Genomic DNA, 24,876 nt, shown 5'->3' with positions numbered 1-24,876 from the left:
CTAGCATGACTACAAACTTGACTATTATAGATGATTATCTCTTAACTTATATTTTTAATTATACATTACATTTTTAAATGAGCTATACAATCACAATACCTTAATCAAAATCAGAAATACATATAACAAAATCGACCTTAAATTTATATTAATAAACTTAAGATTCATATCAATGAAAATTATTCATATCTATATCATAACCTCCTTTAAATGTAAACAATTATAAATAATATTTGGGAATATGGGCGTAGTGCTGTCCATGTTGCTTCTTGCTGATTGGGGTGCTGTTAATTAGGTCTTTTATGATGTATTTTGTGTGCTAGGTTCATCTTAGTCACCAGTTGGGTGAAGTAATTTTTTGTGGGCTTTTATGGCGACCTTTTAGGGGGGCGTGGTCTATCAAACCATATTTGTCTAGAAGCAGTTCACAGGTTTTTATCTCCTGTGAAAACAAAAGAAGGACCGCTTTTCCAAAGCACCATATTCTTAGACCCAAATCTGTAAGTCAAAATACCTATATAATATACGTGCTGGTTTACCTTAGCAGCCATACAATGAAATGTCTCTCTGTACTTAGTTCCTTTACAGTCAAAAAATTTAAAGAAAACACAATAATATACACAATCCAGACTCTCTGTGAATTTTCAATCTTTACATGGCTTGTTTTTACTCTATTACTTTACTCTGTCTCTTTACCCTTTTTTACCCTTTTTTGTAAAACATTAACTTTATTTTATGACTCTATATACTCTTTTTTTCTCTCTCTCAAGCCTTATGTACATTTATTCAACATTGTGACCCATTTTTAGGTATTTTTATGTCTGAATCTGTCCTTATTGCTTTGTCTATAATTCTCTACTGTCTTGAAGAGCTTTTAAAATGCAGAGCAGCTTGTTAGCAGCTTCTCTTGATATTGGCTCTGCCTCTCTCCAATTTTAAAATGGTGGAAGCGCCACCAGTGTTAGCTCTGGGGCCGCCAGGCAGGAGCCATACTCAGCAGTCCAACCCCAAGAAAAGATAAACCCATTTTATCTGAGTTACAGCCAAATCCGCCATGCTCTCCTGCTTGTGCACGCCTAGTAGACCTGATCCCGCCAACCTGCCCAGGCAGGGAGCGCCAAGTCATAGGCATGGTCTCAGCCACTTTCCTCCCAACCTAGTGGGCACAGAAACACCCGGGCTCACAAATGCCATTGAAATGCTTCATAGCCAGAGTTCACGCTAATGGCACAGCCCAGGAATCCATGTTTTAAAACTGTGGGGCTTTCTTTTTTTTTTTTTTTTGCTATGACTGTTGAGTCAGGAAAATCTTTTTTAAAGGAGCTGTGGCAGGCTGCCAGCAAACAGTAAGAAGCTGTTTTAAACTCTGGTTTTTTTTTTTTTTTTTGGCGGCTCTCTCTCACTCTGCTTTCTTCCTCCCAGCATTCAGTTCTGTTTTTCCTGCCTACCTAAGTTCTGCCCTATCAGGCCCAAAGCAGTTTCTTTATTCATTAACCAATGAAAGCAACACACACTCCCTTCATTTCTTCCTTGACCCATTGATGATTCAGGTGAGCATTGTTTAATTTCCATGTGTTTGTAGACTTTCTGGAATTAGTATTGCTGTTGATTTCTAGTTTTAAACCATGGTGATCTGATAAGATACCTGGGTTATTTCAATTTTTTTGTATTTGTTGAGGTTTGTTTTTTACCAAGTATGTGGTCAGTTTTTGAGAAGGTTCCATGAGGTACTGAGACAAAGGTATATTCTTTTCTGTTTGGATGGAATATTCTATAGATGTCTGTTAAGTGCATTTGAGTCATAACATCTGTTAGTCCCCTCATTTCTCTGTTAATATTTTGACTGGCTGACCTGTCCAGTGGTGAGAATGGTGTTGAAGTCTCCTACTATTAGTGTGTGGAGTTAAATGTATGATTTAAGCTTTGGAGGTGTTTCTTTTATATATGAAGGTGACCTTGTATTTGGGTCATAGATGTTCATTACTGAGATTTTTTTTCTTGATGGACTTTTCCTGTGTCTAATATGAAATGTCCTTCATTGTCTCTTTTGATTGATTTCAGTTTGAAGTCTATTTTGTTAGATATTAGGATAGCTATACCAGCTTGCTTCTTAGGTTCATTTGATTGGAAAATTTTTTCCCAACTCTTTACTCTGAGGCAATGTCTGTCTTTGAGGGTGAGATGTGTTTATTGTATGCAGAGGAATGGATTCTCTTTTTGTATCCAGTCTGTTAGCCTGTGCCTTTTTATAGGTGAGTTGAGTCCATTTATATTAAGGGATATTAATGACCAGTGATTGCTATCTCCTGTTATTTTAGTTTACACTGTTGGTGATGTTAATTTGTGCATTTTTCCTTTCTTTGGGATTTGCTGCTATGAGACCATCAATTGTCTGTTTTTGTTGATGTATAGAGCTGAGTTTGTGGCTAGGTATTGGTTAAATCTGGTTTTGTCATGGAATAACTTGATTTGTCCTTCTATGGTGATTGGAAGTTTTGCTGGGTATAGTAGTCTGGGCTGGCATCTGTGTTCTCTTAATGTCTACATAATGCTTGACCACAACCTTCTGACTTTCATTGTCCCCAATGAGAAGTCAAGTGTAATTCTGATAGGTCTGCCTTTATATGTTTCTTGGCCTTTTTCCTTTGTAGCTCTTAGTATTTTTTTTTATTCTGTATGTTTGATGTTTTATTATGTGGCATTGGGACTTTTTTTTTTTTTGATCCAGTTTGTTTGGTGTTCTGTAAGCTACTTGTATCTTCATAGGCATATCTTTAGGTTCGGAAAGTTTTCTTCTATGATTTTGTTAAATATATTTCTGTGCTTTTGAGTTGAACTTCTTCTATACCTATTATTCTTAGGTTTGGTCTTTTCATGTTGTCCCATATTTCCTGGATATTTTGGGTTAAGCTTTTGTTAGATTTAATGTTTTCTTTGACTAATGAGTCTATTTCCTCTATTGTATCTTCAGCACTTGAGATTCTCAGTGGTCTCTGGCTCTGGCTCACTCACTCAGCGGTTGCTCCCCTGGAGCTTGCTTTCTCAGGCCCAGGTAGCTGGTTCAGTCCTGCTTCTATGGAGCTTGCCACCTCAGGCCTGCTCTGGCCCAGGTCACTGGTCCGGATCTGCTCCTGCTCTTGTGGAGTTCATTGTCTGAGGCCTGCTCTGGCCCAGGTCACTGGCTCAGACCTCTTTAATAATTATTTTAAGGAGTCTAAGTCTTGTATTAGAAAGGGCTTGGCTAAGTCATAAGAGGAAAGTAACTATGACTGTCTAATCATCAACCCCATCCAAGACCTGAGAAGGGAAATAATATTACTTGAGTAAACAGGAAGTTCAATTAAGGAACTTCCAGAATATGCAATAAATGGCAGAGACAACTGGCTACCTGGGCAGTCACCCAAAGTCTCATTTGCAAGGTTGGAGCAACCAACTTTGGCTAAGGTCTAGAGTAACTGACAGACCATTTTCAGGGGCAGGAAAAATTTCAAAACTGTCTTACCCTGTCTTGGCAAGGTTTGACAGTCTTTTTTTTTTTTTTTAATGTGTCTTGCTTGTCCAGTGTGGATACCATGTAACTTGTCAGTGGTTGAGGCATTGTTAGTTCCTTGCTCAAAGGCCAGTTTTACCAAGCTCCAAGTGAAATGTCTTCAGTGCTTAACATTTTCTCTGGAATAGATCTGTGCTGCCAGGAGCAATCATGTCTCATGTCAACTGAGCCCTAAGTTATTTAAATGCCATATTTTACAGTTTTTTGAAGTGGTTGAAGATTTATGCGGAATACAATCTCTATGTATCTAAAGAACCTTACTCAGGTTCTCTAAGTATGTCTGACTATAAGTATGGCAAACATGGATGACTATTGACCTGTAATATTTAATACCTGTATAACTTAAAGACTAAGATTTTATATTAGAATATTAAACTTTTTTTAACAACTGCAGCAAATGAGGACAATGACTTCAAAATGTCAACAATATATAAATATCTTAATCAGGGGTAGAAATGTATAATGCAATATGATAAATATGTCCTAAAATTATATCAATATACAAAATGTCTTAAGCATATGTAGAAATATGCATGCGTACAATATGACAAGATAACTTGCATAGGTGTACAAATATTGTAAATAGGAGCATATCTAATATAGCAAATATAATTTGAATTTTATCAATATATAAGAATCTATACCAATGTAAATTGTCTATAAATAATAGTTCACAAGTATTCACTCTATTACTCAAGACTAATCTACCTATTATCCCATTGGTTCCCCATCAATTAGTCATTGTTGTATATAATTATTTTAATCTGTTCAGTTTTCATGTTGACTAGTGTCAGAGTCCTATGTGAAATCTAATTTCATATTCTCTCCAGCATCTGGGTCAGTAGTTTTGCATTGTAGTTATTGAAAGAACTGTATGTAATATTATCTCATCTTACTTTTACTTTACACTCCCTGAAGAGACGAATAAATAGAAAGCATCATTTTATAGCTTTATTTGCCATCTGTTTGAGCCGTTTTCAGGACTGTTCACCTATCTTTATCCATTTTCTAATGACTCCTGAGAAGTAATAAAAAACCTATCCTAGACTTAAGAACATATTAGATAGATACATGGTGCAAATATTTTCTTACACTTTGTCAAATATCTCTTCACTTCCCACAAGAGAAGTTATTAATTTCGGTGAGATCCAAGTTATTGATATCTCCTTTATACTACTGTTTTGAGACAGGGCCTTATTTTATAACCTTGAGTGGCATGAATTGCCACTCATGACTTTTAGAGCATTCTTTGTTCTGTTCTGGAAACCCGGCAGTTTTATATTATAGGTCTGTGGTCCATTTTTCAGTTAATTTTTATATAAAGCATGAAATTGAAGTCTTTCCTTTGTATAACCAGTCACTCTGGTTCCATTATCAAAGAAGCTAACTCCTATTGAGTTACGTTTGGCTCCATGATCAAAAATTAATTGAACATATTTTGGGGGTGCTAGTTTATTTGTGGCGGAGTGTCACTTTGTATCTCATAGAGACTCAAACTTGGTATCCTCCTACTTTGGCCTCATGAGTGCTGGGATTATAGGCATGTACCACCTTGCCCTACTGGGTTTATTTTTGGATTCTCAATTCTGTCCCATTGATGTTTGTATTTATCTCAATACAACACCACTATCTTGATTATTACAGCCAAATATAACCCTAACATTGGGGAATAAGTTTTGGGTGGTAAGAGGACAGGCTGAGCAAATCCTAGGGATCATGCCAGTAACACCTGATTTCTTACAGCACCCAGCCCTACCTGTTCCGGGTCATGCCACCCACAGTGCTCTGAGCCCTCCCACATGAATCAGTTGATCAAAAATATGCCCCATAAAGCTGCCTACTGGCCAATATGATGAAGATGTTTTTCTTAATTAAGGTTCTTCTTCCCAGATAACTCTTATCTTGCCTTACATGAACAAAATTCTAACCAGCACAGCCTGCTAATCTGGTAGGTTATACTGCTGGTCTGGTCTTCTACCCTTAATTTAGCTCACATGGCTGTGGCGTGTTGTATCTTTCAGTACATTGCTGGGGGAAATGTTGTCTCTAGGAGTTTATTAAGGACTTTGGCATCTGTGTTCGTGAAGGGCATTAGTCACATCTGTGAACATCTGTACCTGACTTAGGTGCCATCAGTATTGATGTGATAAAACATGTTGGGGAATGATCCCTCTTTTTGTGTTTTGTTGAAGAGATTGAAGAAACATTGGTATTAATTCTTAAAGAATTATTAATGGAGCCTGGCAGTGATGGCACATGCCTTTAACCCCAGCATTCAGGAGGCAGAGGCAGGCAGATCTCTGTAAATTCCAGGCCAGCCTAGTCTACAAATCGAGTTACAGGACAGCGGAGCTGTTATATAAAGAAGTCCTATCTCAGGAGGGGAACAAAAAAACAGAATTATTAGTGGTTTTTATCATACTGTGATGAATGAAAAAAATTAATTGTATAGCATATATATTAGTTGGTTCTCTAAAGGAACAGGACTGGTAGAATATATTAGAGTGACTTACAGGCTGTGCAGCAATGACTGTCTACTGACAGAAACTCCAAGAATCCAGTAGTTGTTCAGTCCATGAGGCTGGGAGTCTCAGCTGGTCTTCAGTATGTGCTGGAATCCAGAAAAAGTAGACTCTAATACCAGTGAAGGAATAGACTTGCGAGCAAGAGTGAGAGCAAGCAGACAAAAAAAAAAAAAAAGAGTTCCCTTCTTCCACATCCTTTATGTAGACTGCCAGCAGAAGGTGTGGTCCAGATGAGAAGTGGATCTTCCCACCTCAAAGATCTACATTAAAAGTGAATCTTTCTATTTGGAATGATTTCATTAAGAATATCCCTCAATTAGGTGTGGTGGCCCAGCACTTGGAATGCGGAGTCTATCAGATATCTGTGAGTTTAAGGGCAGCCTGGTCTACAGAATGAGTTCTAGAATAGCCAGGGCTACACAGAGAAACCCAGTCTTGAAAAACCAGGAAGGTTAAAAAAATAAAGGAAAGGAAGGAAGGAGGGAGGGAGAGAGAGGAGAGGGAGGGAGGGAAGAAGGAAAGAGGGAGGGAAGGAGGGGGAGAGAGAGAGAAGAGAAAAATCTCTCATAGGTATACTCAGCTACTTGGGTTTTAGTTAATTCCACATGTAGTCAAATTGATAACCAAGAATAGCTACCATACATAGTATAATTTCTTTCAAATGGAAAATTAACTCTTGACTCTGGTAGATGACTTAGTAATAACTAGTTTGGGAGTACATTGGTCCTTTCCTCGCCTGGGCAGAGTGGGAGAGCTGACCCCAAGGACATGAGAACAGGAGAACCAGCCCTGCACCTTGCTGGCTGTAGCACTCTGGGAGAGAGGGGCACCTTGCCTGAGCAGCACAGTAGAGCTGGCCCTGCCCTTCAAACCAGTTCAATCACTCATTGCAATGAACATTTGCAAGTAAAGCTGTTTGGGCCAAAGGATATAGTGACACATTGTGTGCTCTCACAAGCAGACTTTTTAAAATCTTTATTATTTTGTTTTCTTTCCTGGGGGAGGTTGCAAAGGCTGAGAGCAGATATGGAAGGGCAGGGAGATGAGTGGGATGGTGTGCATTATGTGAAATTCACAAAGAATCAATAAAAAGTTAAGAAACAAAAGAGTACATTGCTTTGAATTCTTAGGAACCCTCTCAATAGTTTATATGTGAACCAGTTACATTTATATATATTACATATATTAATATGTATATAATTGTTTAAGAACTCTGGGGGGGTGCGTGCACACCTACATTTTTCTTTCTAAACTAGGGCAATATGTCTCACTGTGTAAAAATGCATGGTTTTGCTTGCCACACATACCTGGTAACTGGAATCCCTCAGTGAAAGAGAGAACCGACTTCCAAAAAATAGGCCTGTGCTTACACTCGCACAAATCATACAGGTACACAATAAAATAAAATAATTTTAGTGGAGGACGCTCCTAAAGCTACACTAGTTTGGCTGGGCAGTGGTGTCACATGCCTTTAATCCTAGCTCTCGGGTCGGGGGAGCAGAGGCAGGCGAATCTCTGAGTTTGAGGCTAGCTTGTGCTACAGAGCTAGTTCATGGGACAACCAAGGCTATACAAAGAAACCCTGTCTTGAAACACCAAAAAAGAAAAGCAAAAAGTACAATAATTCTTCTTTGGAATTTCTGTTTTTGTTTTATATAATACAGGGTTACATGAAGCCATTTTCATGAAATAAAATGTTGTAAGCATTGCACCCCCATCCTATTTCTCTCCTCTTTCTTAACCTTCTTAGTCCCCTTTGTTCCTTAGAAAGTCTCTTTTATTTATTTTTTATCTTTTGCTTTCATGTCATTTGTAAATACATGATTCTGTCTCTATAAAGCTTAAGACCCACAAAAAAAGAGAAAACATGCAACATTTACCTTTCAAACTGACTGAGTTTGTTAACATGGTCATCTCCAGTCACACATTGTACCGCAAAGAACCTGACTGCTGTTGTTTGTGGCTGAAAGGTTCCACTGTGCTCAGGCCACGTTTTCTTATTCGTCCTCTGCTGTTGTGAGTTAACACTTGTGTGCAGTGTGTCTGTGACATGCTGCTGTGGAGTCTTTGGGGAGCACAGGGAGTGGGCCATCTATTAGATGTATTTTTTTTATTTGGGGAGAATCTCTGTGCCAGTTTCCGCTGTGGCTAGTTGAGTCTGTTTGCAGGCCATTCACTGGCCATCAGCAGGTAGCAGGGGATCAGTCCACTGCCCACCTTGGCTGAGGACTCCTTGCTTTCTCTCCAATACTTGTTGTTTGTCACCCTTCTGACTAGGGTGAGACCCAATCTTTATGTAATTTTCATTGCTTCCATAGCTAGCAATGTTGAACATTTTCTCATGTTTATTAGTCTCTGTTTGATTTTCACCTTTGAAAACTGGTCATTCCATTGACCCATTTATTGATTGTGTGGTTTGATTTCCTATTCTTTAATTTCTTTAGTTGTATAATCTAGACATTAGTTCTGTCAGATTACAAAGATTTTATTTCATTCTCTCTACTGTCTCTTTGCGTAGTTATCTATTTCCTTTACTGTACAAAGGGGTGGTGGCCATGTTGTTTTTATGAGGTCCCATTTGTCAACTTTTGTCTGACCTACTTTCACGAGTCTTTGTTTTAACATCATGTTTGTAGGAGCATGACTTTATTTCTGTTGCACTGGTCTACAGGTCTGTTTCTGTGCCAGCACTTCAGTGTTTAGACTGCCATGGTTCTGTAGTGCGGCTTCAAATCGGGTTGGGGTGAGATTGCCTTAACTGGTTTTTTGATGTTTTTAGGATGAAATGATTATGCCTTAAGAAGACCATGATCGAATGTTCTTGGGAATATCTGTCTCTCTGTCCCCAGAATGATAGTGCATATTACTGTTGTATAGTGAGGGCTATGGTAGCCTTGTGGTGTTAGTTTGTAAATCTGTCACTGAATGTTATTTATTAACATTTCATCAAACATTAGCTTAGGAAACCACTTCTATTTTTATGCTGACGTGACACAGGAACAAAGACATTATTTTCTCTTTAATTCTAGTCAGAATTCTGCAAGAAGAAGCATTAAAGCCGTTATTGTTTTCAGCCCCATTATCTAGTGCTTCTAAGCTAAGTTCACTTAGTATTGCTCAATTTCTCCTGATCCAGTCATCAAGAAGCAACAATATTCCACAGCAATAAGCACTCCGAGTACCTGTGTCATTAGGAAAGTGTCTGATCCCAGGGACAAGATGACCCTGGAACATCTAAGTGCAGTTATTGGGAAGGAGGGGGCCATAAACTTAGGGTGGTAATGATAAGAAACTCAGGAGGGCTAACAGTATTTAACAGTAAAAATACTCCACTTTACAGGAGAGAAACACAACAACTAAAATCACAACTTCTGTAGTAGCTGGGACAGTCATTGAAAACTACTGATGAGTTAACAGAACTGAAATACAGGCTGCAGGTGAAATTATTGTCTTGGTCAAAGCCATTATTGTTGCTTACTCTCTAGTGACTTCGAAAATGAAAAAACAAATATGTATACATGTAGCTTGCATAGCTTCAGGTACACATGGGAATGAGATAATAAAACCTACAGCTTTTACAAATATAGATAAAGACACTCTGGTATTACAAAAGTGTTTTATTTTGCAATGTGCAGAAATTTAGACTTTCGAAAGAAAAAGGGCGGGGGTGCAGGGCAGGGAGAGTTTGGTTTTCTTCTTGAGTGTGATGGCTCATACCTGTTACCCTAGCCCTTGGGAGGCTAAGGCCTAGGCTGCATAGTGAGTGAGTTAGATGGTACTTATGTCAAAACCAGACTGAGAAATTTCTCCTCAGCCCTAGAAAGTGTACTTTTCTGCAGGGATTATACTTGGTCCTGCTTCACATAGAACTGTTTGGATGTGGGCAGACCTGCTTGTGCCCAGCTAATTTGAGTGTTTTCTTAGATAATAGATGCAGAGATTTTCCTTTGTCTGTGCTCTTACCAGTAATCAGAGAATTAAATGGGACATTTTAGAACCCAGTGGATGAGCTTTAAGTTTCTGAAGTGTGCTGTAAGAAGTGGAATGGAGACAACAGTATGTTATCCTCTGTACCAGATCTCCAGACATGAGAGGATCTAGTGACTGCTGCTGTCAGTTTATATTCCCTGTTAAAATAAGTTGATCAGATTTTATGTGGGATTGTGCTCTTTGCACTTTGATTCATCTTGTAGCGTGTTCTTGTATGTAATATATAATACTAAGGGTTGGTTTTTCTGTGTTTTAGTTTTTGTGGTTTTGAAGATCAAACCCAGGTCTTTATCCACGTGAGGCAAGTGTTGGACTACTGAATTGCACCTACAGCATGGTGGTTTTTATTTTATGTGAATGAGTATTTTATCTGCATGTATGTATGTATGTGCATAACATGCATGGCTAGTTCCCACAGAGGGGGTTCTGAATCTCCTAGAATTAGTTATGGATAGTTATAAGGCTCTCATAGGTAGAAACCAAACTCTCAGGTCTTTGTAAGAGCTGCAAGTCCTCTTATATGCTAAACTATCTCCAGCCATGTTTTGTTTCAGTTGTGCGTGTTTCTGGGCTTTTTAATATAGTCAAGATACACAGTGTGATGGTTATCTAGCAGCAGTTGATTAACTGGGAGCTCGCTATACAGCCCAGGCTTGCCTCAAACTTGGAGCAAACTGTCTCAGCCTCCTGATTACTGGGATCATAGGTATGGGCCACCAAGCTTGTGTGGTTGATGGAATTCCATTAAAGATAGGACGTACCTGTAATCCCAACTAACAATCTGGAGTAAAGGAGGGGGCCACAGGTTCCAAGCCAGCTGAGCTAGACAGGAGGACCTGTGTCAGGCTCCTGCACACACAGTGTTTCCATGTGTTGTCACTGTCAGCAGGAAAGTCAGAGGCCCTCAGGGGAATGGGACTGTGCTCTCTGGTGACATGATGGGAATCTTCCTGTCCAGTTCCCATTGCAGTTTCCTGACATTTAAAGATGATTTTTGTGTGTACCGGTGTGCTGAGTGTGTGTGATGTAAAGGTGATACTGGGCAAGCTGCGTTCGTTCACATGAATGATTAAGCTTTGTGGTGCTGATTGCTCTTGTGGTTTGCCCTAAAGAACCACATTTCCCATGGAGCCTCTCTGTGAGGGCTGTATAGAGAAGAGCCTACATGTGCATTAAAAGCCTAAGAAGGCAGAACTCAGTAGTGGCCCCTGATTATTTATTTGGTTTTCGGGATGATCTGGGTCAACCTTCTTTAATAGAACTTTCTAGAGTGATGGATATGTTTTCTAATTTGTACTTTCTGGAACAGCCCCTTATCACCAGATACATGTGGGTATTTAACACTTGGAATGCAGCTAATGTGTCAGGGGCCGAATTTTAGATTTTACTTGATTAGTATAAATTTAGTCAGAATGATTAGGGGATAAACATCATTTGGCTAGAAGCAGAAAGAATGAAACGCTTTCTACCTCTGTCCCTCCATACAGAGGACTCCAGAAGCCTGTTTATGGAGCAGTGACAGACAGCTGGAAAACAACTGGACCAATTGCAGCAAAGTCTGGAGTACACAAGTGCTAGCAGCCAGAGACTTCTGTAAATCCAGACATCCACTTGATCACTCCCACCACATTCTCAATTAAAATAAGTCAGTGAAAAAGACAATAAAATAATACATGTAATCCTGTAGATACTTAATGGAGTCTTCTGGGTACCCAGTGAGCGTTCCCTTAGTTCACAAGTGGCTGTTTGTTGAAGTGGTGGTTTTCCTCCCATTTAAGTAGATTTTCATAACACTAACATACTTCTCAACTGAGTCTACAGACAGGTGGCACAGGAGAAGGGATGTCATTCAGGTACAAAGATGAGATGTGTAGGCATCTCTTCAAGATCAGTCTCATCTTACTAGGAAGCAAGCATGCTTAACAACTAACGTGTAAAATAGTACAAAATATGGTGCAGAGAGAGGGAATGGTTGGGGCAGGATTTTTTTAAAAGCTATCTATAAGGTTTTAGGATTGAGCCTAATGGTGGTGGCTCACGCCTTTAGTTCCAGCACGCAGGAGGCAGAGGCAGGTATATCTCTGAGTTCAAGGTCAGCCAGGGCTATACCAGAGAAACTCTGTCTCTGGGAGAAGAAACAAAAGCTTTGAGTATTGCTTGAAATATTTCCAGTTTAGGCAGAATATTATATAACTTCACAGCCCATTTTTCTGTTGAGGGTTTAGCTTCTGAAACAGAAGAGATAGGAGCCCCTTCCTGGGTGAATAATAGGCAATGGCCTTTGAAGGAGTGATGTCCAGCTGGATTTTTAAAAAATCAAGTTGGCATTTACCTGCTTAGTAGCTAAAAAATGGCTAATACGTAGGTCTGAAGTCATAAACAGTAGCATGCTATATGATGTGAAACTTGATATAGTCATCAAATACTGACATTAGGGAGACAGTTTAATAAAATAAATAAAAAAGGCCTCACCATTCTAGGCATTAGATTGCAGAGTTAGAAATTAATAACCCAAAGGGAAAAAGATGAGTTTTGATACCAGGATATTTAGTTTTCCTTAATATCACCCTCCCTCAGTTTTTGAAGACGCTGTAGAGTGGCGGTTCTTGACAGCGTATACGAGAGCGAATCACTCATCTTTGGCACCGAGATGGTGATTCTCCAAACCTGTACCGTGGGAGCTGTTACACTGCTGCTAGTGACTTCCTTAGTCTTTTGGAATAATAGCTAAATGATTTTTAAATAGGACTTAAATAATATAGAAAAATTTAGATTTTACTTGACTAGTATAAATTTAGTCAGAATGATTAGGGCATAAACATCATTTGGAGGCTGGAGAGATGGCTCAGCGGTTAAGAGCATACATAGCCTGCTCTTCCAAAGGTCCTGAGTTCAATTCCCAGCAACCACATGGTAGCTCACAACTATCTGCAATGAGGTCTGGTGCCCTCTTCTGGTCTGCAGGTATACATGTAGACAGAATATTGTATACATAGTAAGTAAATAAATAAATATTTTTTAAAAAACATCATTTGGTTAGAAGCAGAAAGAATCAAACACTTTCTACCTCTGTCCCTCCATATAAAGTGTTGATTGCCTTGGTGGGTTACTTAGTCTAGGGTTAGTAACCCACCTGGCAGTTCAGTTATTCCAGGGTCCCAGAGAGGCACTATCTGGAAGATATGAGCTAGGAGAGAGGAATGAGGCTAAGCGAGGGGGTTCTTGTCAAAGCCTCCGTTTATTAGAGATGGGGTACAGCTTATATAGGGTAAGGAGTTGGGGGTGGGCACAGGGGCCTGTGCTCTTGCCGCGTGGTTCACGTTGACACACCTAGTTCTTTAGATAGTTTGGAATGTGGGGTGGGTTCCGCTAACAGATAGCTCTCCATTAACAGCCAATTTTGGTGTGGGGTAGGCTCTGTCAATAGACCGATTCCTAACACAATTAGGGGTGTGGGGTTCTCTGCAGACTCCCCAGGGTGATGGTTCCTGTAATGATTTTAGGAGGAAATTGGCTCCTGACAATAAAGGTCTCCAGAAGCCTGTTTATGGAGCAGTGACAGGCAATTGGAAAACAAGAAAAATGCTATGTAAAGTGTGGGTGGCAAGTCCTGTGTGGTTTTTTTTATAGTTTTTTACCTACATTCAATTTGTCTTGGCTTCCAGTGTAGAAGACATAGCAGTAAGCCAGCTAGCATGTGTGAGACTCTGAAGACAGACTCTAGAAGCCTTTGTTCTTTAGGAAGCCCAGGCCTTGCTTTCTGCTGCCATCTGTGTGGCGTCTGCTGGTGAAGTCACTCGGTAAATGATTGCTTATGGTTCCTCTGTCAGCTTTTAGTTTGGACGCTGAGCAGCCTGACTACGACCTGGACTCTGAGGATGAAGTGTTCGTAAATAAACTCAAGAAGAAAATGGACATCTGCCCATTGCAGTTTGAGGAGATGATTGACCGCCTAGAAAAGGGCAGTGGTCAGCAGGTACAACTTCATTTCTGTGTGTTTGTGTGTTAATATAAATGCCTATATTATGTGAAACTATGCAGTATGGAGGAGAGCTGGGCCAGCAGACTCCGAAACATAAATTTATATCTGCCTAGTGTTAATCTGTATAATTTTGAGCACTATATTTTCAGTTTTTTGTGCCTTGGTTACCCCAGCTGTATGTAGAGAAAAAAATAATAAACTGGAGGGAACATGGTGACACATACTTTTAATCCCAGCACTTGGAAGGCAGGGGCAGGCAGGTGGATCTCAGTGAGTTAAAAGCCAGCCTGCTCTACATTTTAAATTCCAGGTCAGCCAAGGCTGACCCTATCTCCAAAGCAAAAAAGTCTTCAACTGCCATTTGTGTTTTTGGTGATCAAGTAGAACGTGACTAATATCAAATCCTAAAGTCAGGAAACACAGCAAGCTGTGTGACCTGTGAAATTTGAGAAGAGCTCGTTGTAAAGATTGAACACACAAGGGGTCAGCTAGTACAATACCTGCCTAGCGTGCACATTGGGCTTGCTCCCCAGAATCATGTAAATCAAGTGTGGTGGTGGTGGTGGTGTGCACCTATCTTGATTCCAGCACTTGAGAGATGGCAGGAGGATCAGATTGTATTTAAGGTCATCCTCAACAAATTCAAGGCTAACCTGGAATACTTGAGACCCTGTTTCAGAAAACATACTATCATTACTATTATTGGCTTTATTGTTATTTAAATGAAGCAGTAATGAGTAGTTTTGAGTTCTTGCATATATGTTTTATGAAAGTGACGTAATGGTTTTACATTTAGCCAGTCAGTCTGCAGGAAGCCAAACTACTGCTAAAAGAAGATGATGAGTTAATTAGAGAAGTCTATGAATACTGGATTAAAAAGAGGAAGAACTGTCGAGGGCCATCACTTATCCCATCGGTAAAACAGGAAAAGCGAGATGGTTCTAGCACAAATGATCCCTATGTGGCTTTTAGAAGACGAACTGAAAAAATGCAAACTCGAAAAGTAAGTGAATTTTTAAATTTTTAAGAAAAACTGTAGTTATTGATATCTTTTATGGCTTAATCTGTGCTTCCATATAGCAGTCCAAAAATTACACTAGAAGGGTTTCCCAGTGGTTCAGAGTACTTATTTTTCTATCAGAGGGGACAGTGTTGTGATTCCTGTGCCCTTATCAGGCAGCTCATGCTCACCTGTGACTCCTGCCCCGCGGGATCCAGTGATCCACTTCTGACCTATGGGTACTAACACACACAAGCACAAAGTTCCGTTAATCCCACTGGAAAATATTAAATAAATTGACCTTTAATTTTTATGGGGGCCTTAATAATGCATATTAATACTGGCTCACTAAAAAAAATTATGTATAGAATTGATAACTCTGTGTTCCCTTCCTGTGTCTTTAAACTGAAACCCTGCAGATGCATACATTCTATGTACAGCTAGTTAGAAGAACTTCTTGAAGTTAAGCAAACAACTTTATATTTTCAGAACCGCAAAAATGATGAAGCCTCGTATGAAAAAATGCTTAAGCTGCGTCGGGATCTCAGCCGGGCTGTGACCATCCTGGAGATGATAAAGAGAAGAGAGAAGAGCAAGCGGGAGCTGCTGCACCTGACACTGGAGATCATGGAAAAGAGGTGACGTCATGTTCGTGTGTAGGGACTGATGGAGAACAGCTCTTGCGTTTCCTGATTATTTGTGATTACAGGAGTAGCTTCTTTAAGTAACAGAGACTGTGATTAAACTTGGTGAAATTTTATTCACAATTCTGCCTTAATTTTCTCACAGTAATTTGGTTCACAGGTGTTTTTTTTTTTTTTTTTTTTTTTTTTTTGGTTTTTCGAGACAGGGTTTCTCTGTAGCTTTTGGTTCCTGTCCTGGAACTAGCTCTGTAGACCAGGCTGGTCTTGAACTCACAGAGATCCGCCTGCCTCTGCCTCCCGAGTGCTGGGATTAAAGGCGTGCGCCACCATCGCCCGACTATTGAGAAATTCTTTTCTTTTGAGTCATTTCTGTGGTTGTGTGAGGCAGAGTTGTTCGTTTGAGGGGTTGTGGCTTTGTGGGGGATTTTTAAGTTCTAGAGGTGAAACCCTAGGGGGACATTGTGCACTGTAGGCAAGCCTGTTGCAGTTAAGCACATAAATTTTAACACTCAGACGACCACTTGGTGAGGTAGAGAATAAAAGGGCCCTGCTTCTAAGTTCCTCTCCCCCCAGGGGGGAAAAATCACTTAAGTTTCTTGTGATTCATTTAGAAAAAATACTTTGTAGCACAGCCTGCCCTAATTAGCAGGGGTTCCTCGGCAGTGCTTGAGGCACCTCAGCCTTGGGATTCTTCCCCCAGTCACTTTGTGCACCAACATAAGGCTGCAGGGCTCTGGATTTCGCTCCACCACTAAAGTGCTCGCCTGGCAGGCACGGAACTCTCAGTGTGAGCCCCGGCACCACATGGTCCGTGTATGGCTGCCATGGCCTGTAGGAGGTGGTGGACACAGGAGAGTCCAAAGTTCAAAGTCAGCACCTAGGTGACATCTCACCACCTTCTGTAAATTGAGTTCTCAGGAACCCAGTGTCCTCTCTGGCCTCCATGGGAAGGTACACACGCAGTGCACAGACAGTTATGTAGGCAAACCACCCATATGCATTCAAGGTCACCAGTGCATACACAACCAGCCTAGGATACATGTCTCAGAAGAGTAGTTCATCCCACCTGAGGCAGGTACACAAGGTAACGGGGAGAGGAGGGGTGTGTTGGATTAGTTTGGTTTATAGATCATTTCATAGTGTTTATGGAAACGATCCATTATATGTACAGCTAAGTTTCTTCTCTGTCATTTCAGGTATAATTTAGGTGATTACAGTGGAGAGATCATGTCCGAGGTCATGGCACAGAGACAGCCGGTGAAGCCTACGTATGCCATCCCCATCATCCCTGTTGCTAACAGCAGTCAGTTCAAACACCAGGAAGTCGTGGACGGGAAGGAGTTCAAAGTTCATAAGGTGATTAGGACTTGGTAACAGGAGAAATAAGTCAGTTCTACAGTAAGGTGTGCTGTACACTGGAAGGAAAACTAGCTTCTCGTGACAGTTTCATTCCTCCTTCTCTTACTCCTCACAGGATGAGGGAAGGCCTTGTTATAGGTCTGCTGACAAAGGGGGTTTGCTGTAGGGATATGAAGTGTCAGTGTGATTCACAGCGCGGAGACTTGGAGAGAGCACGAAGCCTCCTGGTCATAATGTCTGTGACACATCTGTGTATGAGAGGGAGAGAGGCTATCAAAGAATCTTAGCATGGGGAGTGGTGATACGACGAGCTGATACCTACCCAGATAGTTCACGTTTGTGAGCGATAAAATTGGTGAGGGAGAAAGAAATTAATAAGGGGAAACCAGGGAAATAAAAGATGACTGTCACTGTGCCTTTTTGAAAATGTGCCTTAGCACACTTTCCCTTTAACCCCAGCATAGGGGTGGCGAGGGGCACAGAGGCAGGCGGGTCTGTGTGAGTTTGAGGCCAGGCCTACACAAAGAAACCCTGTCTTGGTATTGGGTGGAGACATGCACACAGTGCTCTTGTAGGGGACCTGGGTTCAGTTCCCAGCACCTACATTAGATGACTTACAACTCTGTAATTCAGTTCCAGGAACCTAACTTTCTATGGCCTTCGAAGGCACCTGTACATACATAAACATACATTTTAAAAATATTGTAAGCATATCTTTGTTTTAAACAGAGAAAATGTAGATTATTAAAGAAAACTGAGAGTGGGAGAGACTGCCAGGGAGGAAAACCTGAGCCTTTTTTAATAGTGTAGCAGTTGGCTCCCCAGCTAATAATAACTAAATTATTAACTGAGGCTGCAGGTTGTAGAGTGTGGCTTCTGTGTGTAACCGATTCATGTCTGTGTTGCAGCAAGATAAGGCCGATCTTACTCGGCCGAAGCGCAAATATGAAAAGAAGCCCAAAGTCTTACCCCCGTCTGCCACCACTCCTCAGCAGCCAAGCCCCGCTGCACTGCCAGTCTTCAGTGCTAAAGACTTAAACCAGTATGACTTCCCCAGCTCAGACGAAGAGCCTCTGTCGCAGGTAAACAAAGGAGCAGCTCCCTGCATTCAGAAGAGGAGTGTAGACGCCCACGTGTTTGACCTCTCATTGCTTTATTTCAAGGTTTTGTCTGGCTCTTCGGAAGCCGAGGAAGACAATGACCCTGATGGCCCTTTTGCTTTCCGCAGGAAAGCAGGCTGTCAGTACTATGCTGTAAGTGTCAGACTTTCTTTGTAAAGAACAAACAGCAGATAAACTGACAAAATACAATAATTTGGATTTTTTTTTTTTAAGCCTCATTTAGACCAAACTGGCAATTGGCCCTGGACTAGCCCTAAAGATGGAGGACTGGGGGATGTTCGCTATAGATACTGCTTAACAACTCTCACCGTCCCCCAGAGGTGTCTTGGATTTGCACGAAGACGGGTTGGGCGCGGTGGAAGGTAACTCGCTTCTGCTTTCCTTGCATCGCGTGCTTTAGACATTGAAATCAGAGTTTGAACTGAGGCCGCTCCAGCTTGCTGTGCATGCTCCCCTCAGTTCTCCCGCCATCCTCACCTACTGCGCAGTTCTGATGGAGCCCATGTAGGTTCTTTCCCAACTTCTTAACATCTAAACTCAGTTATCACAGGCTAAAATCCTAAGAAAGGACACGTGTAAATTGTGTTTACACACTGAGGATTTGGTTCAGGAAACTACAAAAAAAAAAAAGTCGTTGAATTCTGGGGAAAAGTTGGCATTCACTACTTGAGTGATTATCTCTTCTGTCCGTGGCCTCGGTTGGCCAGGGTCTGAAGGAGAATACCTTCATGCATAGAGAGGAGGGAAGAAGGAACCGCAAAGCACAGGAAAATTTTAATCCAACACTGAGATTTGAGGCTAAAAGAACCAGAGCCAACAAGATGGCTCAGTGGAAAGAGGCCCTTGCCACCAAGATGACAGCTGAGTTCTATGCCAGTACCTACATGGTGGAAGGAGAGAGCCAACTCCTGAAAATTATCCTCTGACCTCTGCATGTGTGCTATGCCACGTGCCCTGTGCCATGCACCCTCTGTGTAAAAGAGCTAAATACTTCAGTGATGAACAGTATGGCTTTTAAGTATTCAGTATACTTTTATTCAGCTTTTGGGGCTTTCGGGAAAGGAAACAACCTCTTGATGTAATCTCTGACGTCTGCTCCTTGTGCAGGGTCCTGCTGGACAGAGCGCATTCAGACTATGACAGTGTGTTTCACCACCTGGATTTGGACATGCTTTCCTCACCACAACCTTCTCCGGTCAATCAGTTTGCCAATACCTCAAAAACCAATACCTCGGACAGATCTTCCTCTAAAGACCTCAGTCAGATACTAGTCGATATCAAATCATGTAGATGGCGGCACTTTAGGCCTCGGACACCATCCCTACATGACAGTGACACTGATGAACTCTCCAGTAGAAAATTACACAGGAGTATAAATCGAGCAGGAACAGCACAGCCTGGGACCCACACTGGTACCTCCACGCAGAGTAAAAGCAGCAGTGGCTCCACACACTGTGGTACGTTCCTTTGTGGCTTCCGTTGCTATGTCAGGGCCGGGTATTCCATCTTGTTGAGTGTGGCCCGTTATGCTGTAGATGCCTTAAGTAGCGCTTTGAATTCTGCTCAATGGCATTGTTGCTGTGTGAGTTTGTGTGTGTGTCCTTCCTTAACCAAAATCACAAAGAGATGGTGTGTTATAGTTAATGAACCACAAGACTCATAAATTTAATTTTCAAGTAATAAGAAAGTAAAAGGGACCCCAAGTTGTTGGTGGTGTGTATTTAAACACCTAATCTGCTCTAAATTTAGGGGCCAGTAAGTAGTCAATAGCTACACATAACTTGCTGACATAGTCATTCAGAATACATGCGAGAGATACTTAATTTTAATCCTTTGGAATGACTTTTAGATAATTTTTCGGTACGATTTGAGTAAAATACTGAAAATACTACAATGTCCTTGGCTTTCTTTTTTAAATCATTTGAGTCCTCATTATCTAAATTATGTAAGTTCACTATCAAGATGATGGCTCAGCTGGTCCAGGTCCTCAGCATCACGCCTAACAACCTGAGTTCAGTTCCCAAGACCCACACAGTAGAAGGAAAGAACCCATTTGTTCAGGTTGTCTTTTGACTTGCATACATGTATGCATGTACACACACATACATAAATACAGCAAAAGGGGGCTGGAGAGATGGCTCAGTGGTTGCAAGCACTGACTGCTTCTTCCAGAAGACCTGGGTTCAATTCCTGGCACCTACATGACAGCTCATAATTGTCTATAATTCCTGTTCGTAAGGATCCAGCACCTTCACACAAGCAAGCCAATGTATATGAAATAAATATAAATAAATTATTTTAAAAATAAATATAATAAATGAGTAAATATTAATTGTTTGTTTTGATTTTAAGATAGGGTCTCTGGATATCCTGGAATCTACTTTGTAGACCAGGCTGGCCTCGAACTCACAGAGATCTGCCTGGCTTTTTAAATTATGTTGTTAAAGCTCTTCTAGGCTAATTTTGATACAGATTTTTTTTTTAAAAAAAAAAAAGAGGATTGCTTCCTTAATTACCTATTTAGGTTACAGTTAAAGTGCTTTCTAAGCATGAGAATTTGTTGTCATTTTCAGAAGTCTTCAGAAAATACTTCATAAACTAATTTACTTGTTAGTTATTTAAAAAAAAATAATTCTGTGAACTGACCAAACTTGAGAATCAGTTGGAAAATATATTTCTGAGGTTTAACTGATTGTAGTTTCACTAATTTTAGTGATTGTTTCTCTGTCCTGTATAGTCCTTAACATCAGGCTGCAGGGCTGTTTGACGTGGAGGCTTAATTAATAAGCGCAATAGGAGAGTTTAGAAATGTAAGCTTGTACTGACTGCCCAAAAAAATAGTTTAGAAGATGTATAAACTTTTTGGAACTTTATAGAGAAAATAGCCATGTTCCATCAATCCACATCATGTCCTTCCTAAAGTGCAGACACTGAAGCGTGTAGCAGACTCCAGTCCCATTCTGACTGTTCTGTGGAGGTAATTTACTGCACGGTGCTTATGTGGACATGGTGTCAGTTGCAAACTTTCCTGGTTTATTTCTCAAGTATCATTAAAAGATGAACATCAGCTGTAGCAAAAGTTCACCAATCATGTAGTTTTGCATCTTAATCACTGTTTTTTGTTTTTTTGTCAATGGGGCCTCTTGAAATGCTGTATTTTCACATATACTTAGAGAATAAACGCCAACAGACTACACACTGTTTTCATGTTTGTGAATATCCATGAGATCTTGGCACTCTTTCTGTGGCTCCGTAAATTACGTCAGGTGTACATTCAACATAGTGAGTTCAGCTAGCAGCCCCCAAAACCGGAAAAGAAGACCTAGCTGTTGACGTGATCTGTGGGAGTTGGAGCACATTTCTCCTTAAAGAAAGCGTTCTCCAGACAGGAATCTCATTTGATATTGGCCTGCAGAGTCCAAATATGGCCTCCTAGGCCAATCATCTCACTCCATTATACTTGCAGTTTGAAAAACAATTTTCCTTTGCACCATAACCCCCAGATGTAAACCACGTTTGGTGCCAAAAGAAGCCTGATTTAGTCGATGCCGGAGGAAACACTGGCTATACTGAGAGACTGAGTCTCTTCTAGCCATCCTGTCAGATGGGAGTCGGTTAACATACTTTCCTTCTGCTTAGACTAAATGATGGTTTAAAATGGTATCACTTTTTGATTATTCAATTACTGATTCAAGTAATTGGAATTTATACTTAGAGACAGCACCACCAGGCTCCTTTTCTAAGCAGTTAGTTTTGAACCAGAAGCTCTGAATGGAGGCGCCATGCGTCCACTCATTTCCTTGAAGAGTGCCCAGTTGTATAGTTTGTTCCTACTGCTTGGGATGCCAGTCTTGGCCATTTCCCAGGCTGTGCAAGCACAGAGAAGGGCCTGAGTAGGACATGTGTGATGTTGGGTAGCCTCTGTGGCGGTGTCGGGGAATCCTGTGTCGTCCCCTTTGTTCCGTGTAACAGAAGGGGCATCGTGGAAAGACTTGCTGGTTGGGATTTAGAATTTTTAGGACTAGCTCTACTTAAGGATCAATTATTTCTTCTTAATAATCATTAGTTAATATGTGATTTGGATTGTTTCCAAATAGCTTTCTAGGCTTTTTCATCTATACCAGCACTTTTCAAATTCAGTACACATTCATTTTGTGCATTTGAAATTGAAAGGATATCAAATTACCATAATTAGATGAGACTCTGTTAGAGGGGCTGTCAACATGGCTCAGTAGGTAAAGGCTGCTTGCTGCCAAGCCTTCCATCCTGAGTTCTATCCCCAGTACCCACGTGGTGGAAGAAGAGAATCAAGTCGGACAACTTGTCCTTTGTCCTCCTGGTGCCCTTGCATACTCTGTCTCTCTCATAGAGAGCAAGAGAGACACAAACACACAGAGACAGACAAGAGGGAAGGAAGTGTCTGTGTGTGTAGATGTCTCCCACTCCAGTGATGCGCCCTAAGATCCTAGCTTCAGTCGAATTCAGCATCATTGGAAGTGGTTTATCTAAACTCATGCCATCTGTAAAAATCTGCTTTATTTCTGTGACAGACATTCTGTGCATACAATTATTATGTTTGGCTTAATCTGTGTGTGGAAGGGACTGTAGTCTTTGCACTGATTGGTATTACATTTGTAAGTCTCTAGGACTCTAAGCTTTATTCAAAGACTTGCTAATCCAGAATCTGTTGTGGAAGGTGCACTGTGAGTTCAGCAGGTGTGTGTGTATGTTGCAAGGGCAGTCACGGCAGAGCAGCACTGGGCTAGAGAAATGTCACATTGAAGTCATCCATAACCAGGTGTACTCAGGTCTAACACGGCTTGCCATCAATTGAATTACAACACACCTTGGTTTTCCATTTGGGTTTTTCGGTAGCTAAGAGCTTGGGAACCCTTTGATTTAATTTCCTTAATGCAAGGGTTCTACTAACTAGAATCACTCCACATTTTGCTTGGTTTGTTGTTGTTGTTTTATGCTTGTTTGTTTTTGTAGGGCTGGGGGTCGAATCTGTCTCCTGCACGCCAGGCATGTGCTCTACCACGAAGCCATATCCCCAGCTTTTGTTTTAATCACCTTTTTTGTTAGGCCTGTTAGAATCAGAAGTTTCTGATTCAAAGGTGTGTTTTAAACAGATTTGTGGCTTTGTTTGTTTTTAATGAAGTATAAATGTCTTTAAATAATCCATACTCCATTTTGAAATGGTTCATTTCTTGCTGGTATCCCTTCACCCCTTTGAGTGCCTCAGTTAGATTGCCGCAGCTACAGGGAGGGGTGTGCCTGTGACCTTAGATCATTCCAAGCACTGGGTCACATTTCCATGTGGTGGTTTCTGACATCTGCTTGGGTATTTCTAATGAGGGGAAGTAGAACAGATCAAGTTATTCTACATTGAAGGATCTTGCTTAGAAAGCTTATCCATATGTTCTGCCAAAAGCTGCCTCAAACAAGTTCAAACTCGTGTTTTCTTATGGGAGCATGCTAAGTGTCACACTGTCTCCACTGTCACTCTGTCTTCCAAAAATCTGAAGTCACATCCCACGTCCTCCTCTGGCCCAGGTCTGCTTTTACTCCACACAATTACCTTCCCACATTACACTCTTGCTGGTCAGGTACCCTACATGTGAGGATTCTTTTTTTAACATATTGCTCATACAGGTGAATTGTTAAGGTTTTTATTATATCTTGTAGATTCTAAATCTAAAGTTATTTTTCTCTGTTTTAAATTTGAAGTCTAGCTAACTTGTGATGGTGGTGGTTCTTTCTCTATGCTTTGTGACTTCAGAACCTCAGTTTTCATCTCCAGTGTGAGGAGGAAGTCAGGTACCAAGGGCTTCTCCTGGTCTTTTGTTTCTGCAGAGCAGTTGTGAGTCTAGATTTGCTTGGTTGGGTTTGCCCACCATTTGTAAGTGAGTTAAATTTGGTTGCTACACTTTATCTGAGGAAGATATATAACTGGAAACTTTTTGCGTTGGTGCCCCCGTTCATTAGTAGAAACTTCAGAAAGTATAGCCACTTTGGCTTCATTCCATGGAGTGCTTGTTTAGACCTTGGATATAAAATCAGCTCACGTTTTAATTATCCACATTCGCTACCTTACCTTTGTACAAATTCACGTCCTTTGAGGGAGCTAAGATGACTTCGGCAGGCCTCTCGCTTAATTCTTGTCACATTTAAATGAAGACGCAGACCCACAAAAGGTGGCGTGTTCTTTGAAGATTCTGTTTGTGATGGGCTTTTATCGCTCCACTGCCAGTCTTTTTGTTGCTCTGTTAATTACAGATCGTTTGCCAGAAACATCCAGGCCAGATTTTACAACTAGACTCCAGACACAATAGCTTCATCAAGAAACAGCCATCTCAGATGTGGAGTTGACTGACTAAATCTTATCTTTGCATCTGCATCGGCGGGAGACAGATGTTAAAATGAGATTGACTTGCCTACCTGTAGAAACTAGATGAACTTGATTTAACTAGGGCAAAAGCATTTGTTAATTACCACTAAATGCTCAACTAAAACACAAATATCAAAGATACACAAAAGAATTTTACAGGAAAAGGGTGTTGTAATATGAACACTTCTGTTTGCTTTCACTCATATCGGAGGTCTTGAGTGAATGCTGAATTATGATTTTTCTAAGTATGTAATGACCTGATCCTTCTAGAAGTATTTTTTTAATTACTAAATATTCCCTATTGGAAAAGTAAA

The 24,876-nt window shown here is 40.7% G+C and overlaps 1 protein-coding gene across 2 annotated transcripts in view; it reads left to right on the top strand.

The window, feature by feature from the left end:
- The window catches only part of Epc1 (enhancer of polycomb 1), a 100,201-nt gene that overhangs the window by 65,644 nt on the left and 9,681 nt on the right, over window positions 1-24,876 (top strand). For both annotated transcript variants that reach the window (XM_075970761.1, XM_075970760.1), the window contains exons 3-10: window positions 13,896-14,041; window positions 14,844-15,050; window positions 15,537-15,685; window positions 16,888-17,047; window positions 17,959-18,132; window positions 18,214-18,303; window positions 18,385-18,533; window positions 19,279-19,628. In XM_075970761.1, the coding sequence (XP_075826876.1) occupies window positions 13,896-14,041; window positions 14,844-15,050; window positions 15,537-15,685; window positions 16,888-17,047; window positions 17,959-18,132; window positions 18,214-18,303; window positions 18,385-18,533; window positions 19,279-19,628 (1,425 nt within the window). The remainder of the gene's footprint in view (window positions 1-13,895; window positions 14,042-14,843; window positions 15,051-15,536; window positions 15,686-16,887; window positions 17,048-17,958; window positions 18,133-18,213; window positions 18,304-18,384; window positions 18,534-19,278; window positions 19,629-24,876) is intronic.

Source organism: Microtus pennsylvanicus, chromosome 4, assembly GCF_037038515.1.
Source record: "Microtus pennsylvanicus isolate mMicPen1 chromosome 4, mMicPen1.hap1, whole genome shotgun sequence".
NCBI classification, from domain to species: Eukaryota; Metazoa; Chordata; class Mammalia; order Rodentia; family Cricetidae; genus Microtus; species Microtus pennsylvanicus.
The sequence above is the reverse complement of the archived record's forward strand: the minus strand, read 5'-3'. Positions and strand labels throughout refer to the sequence as shown.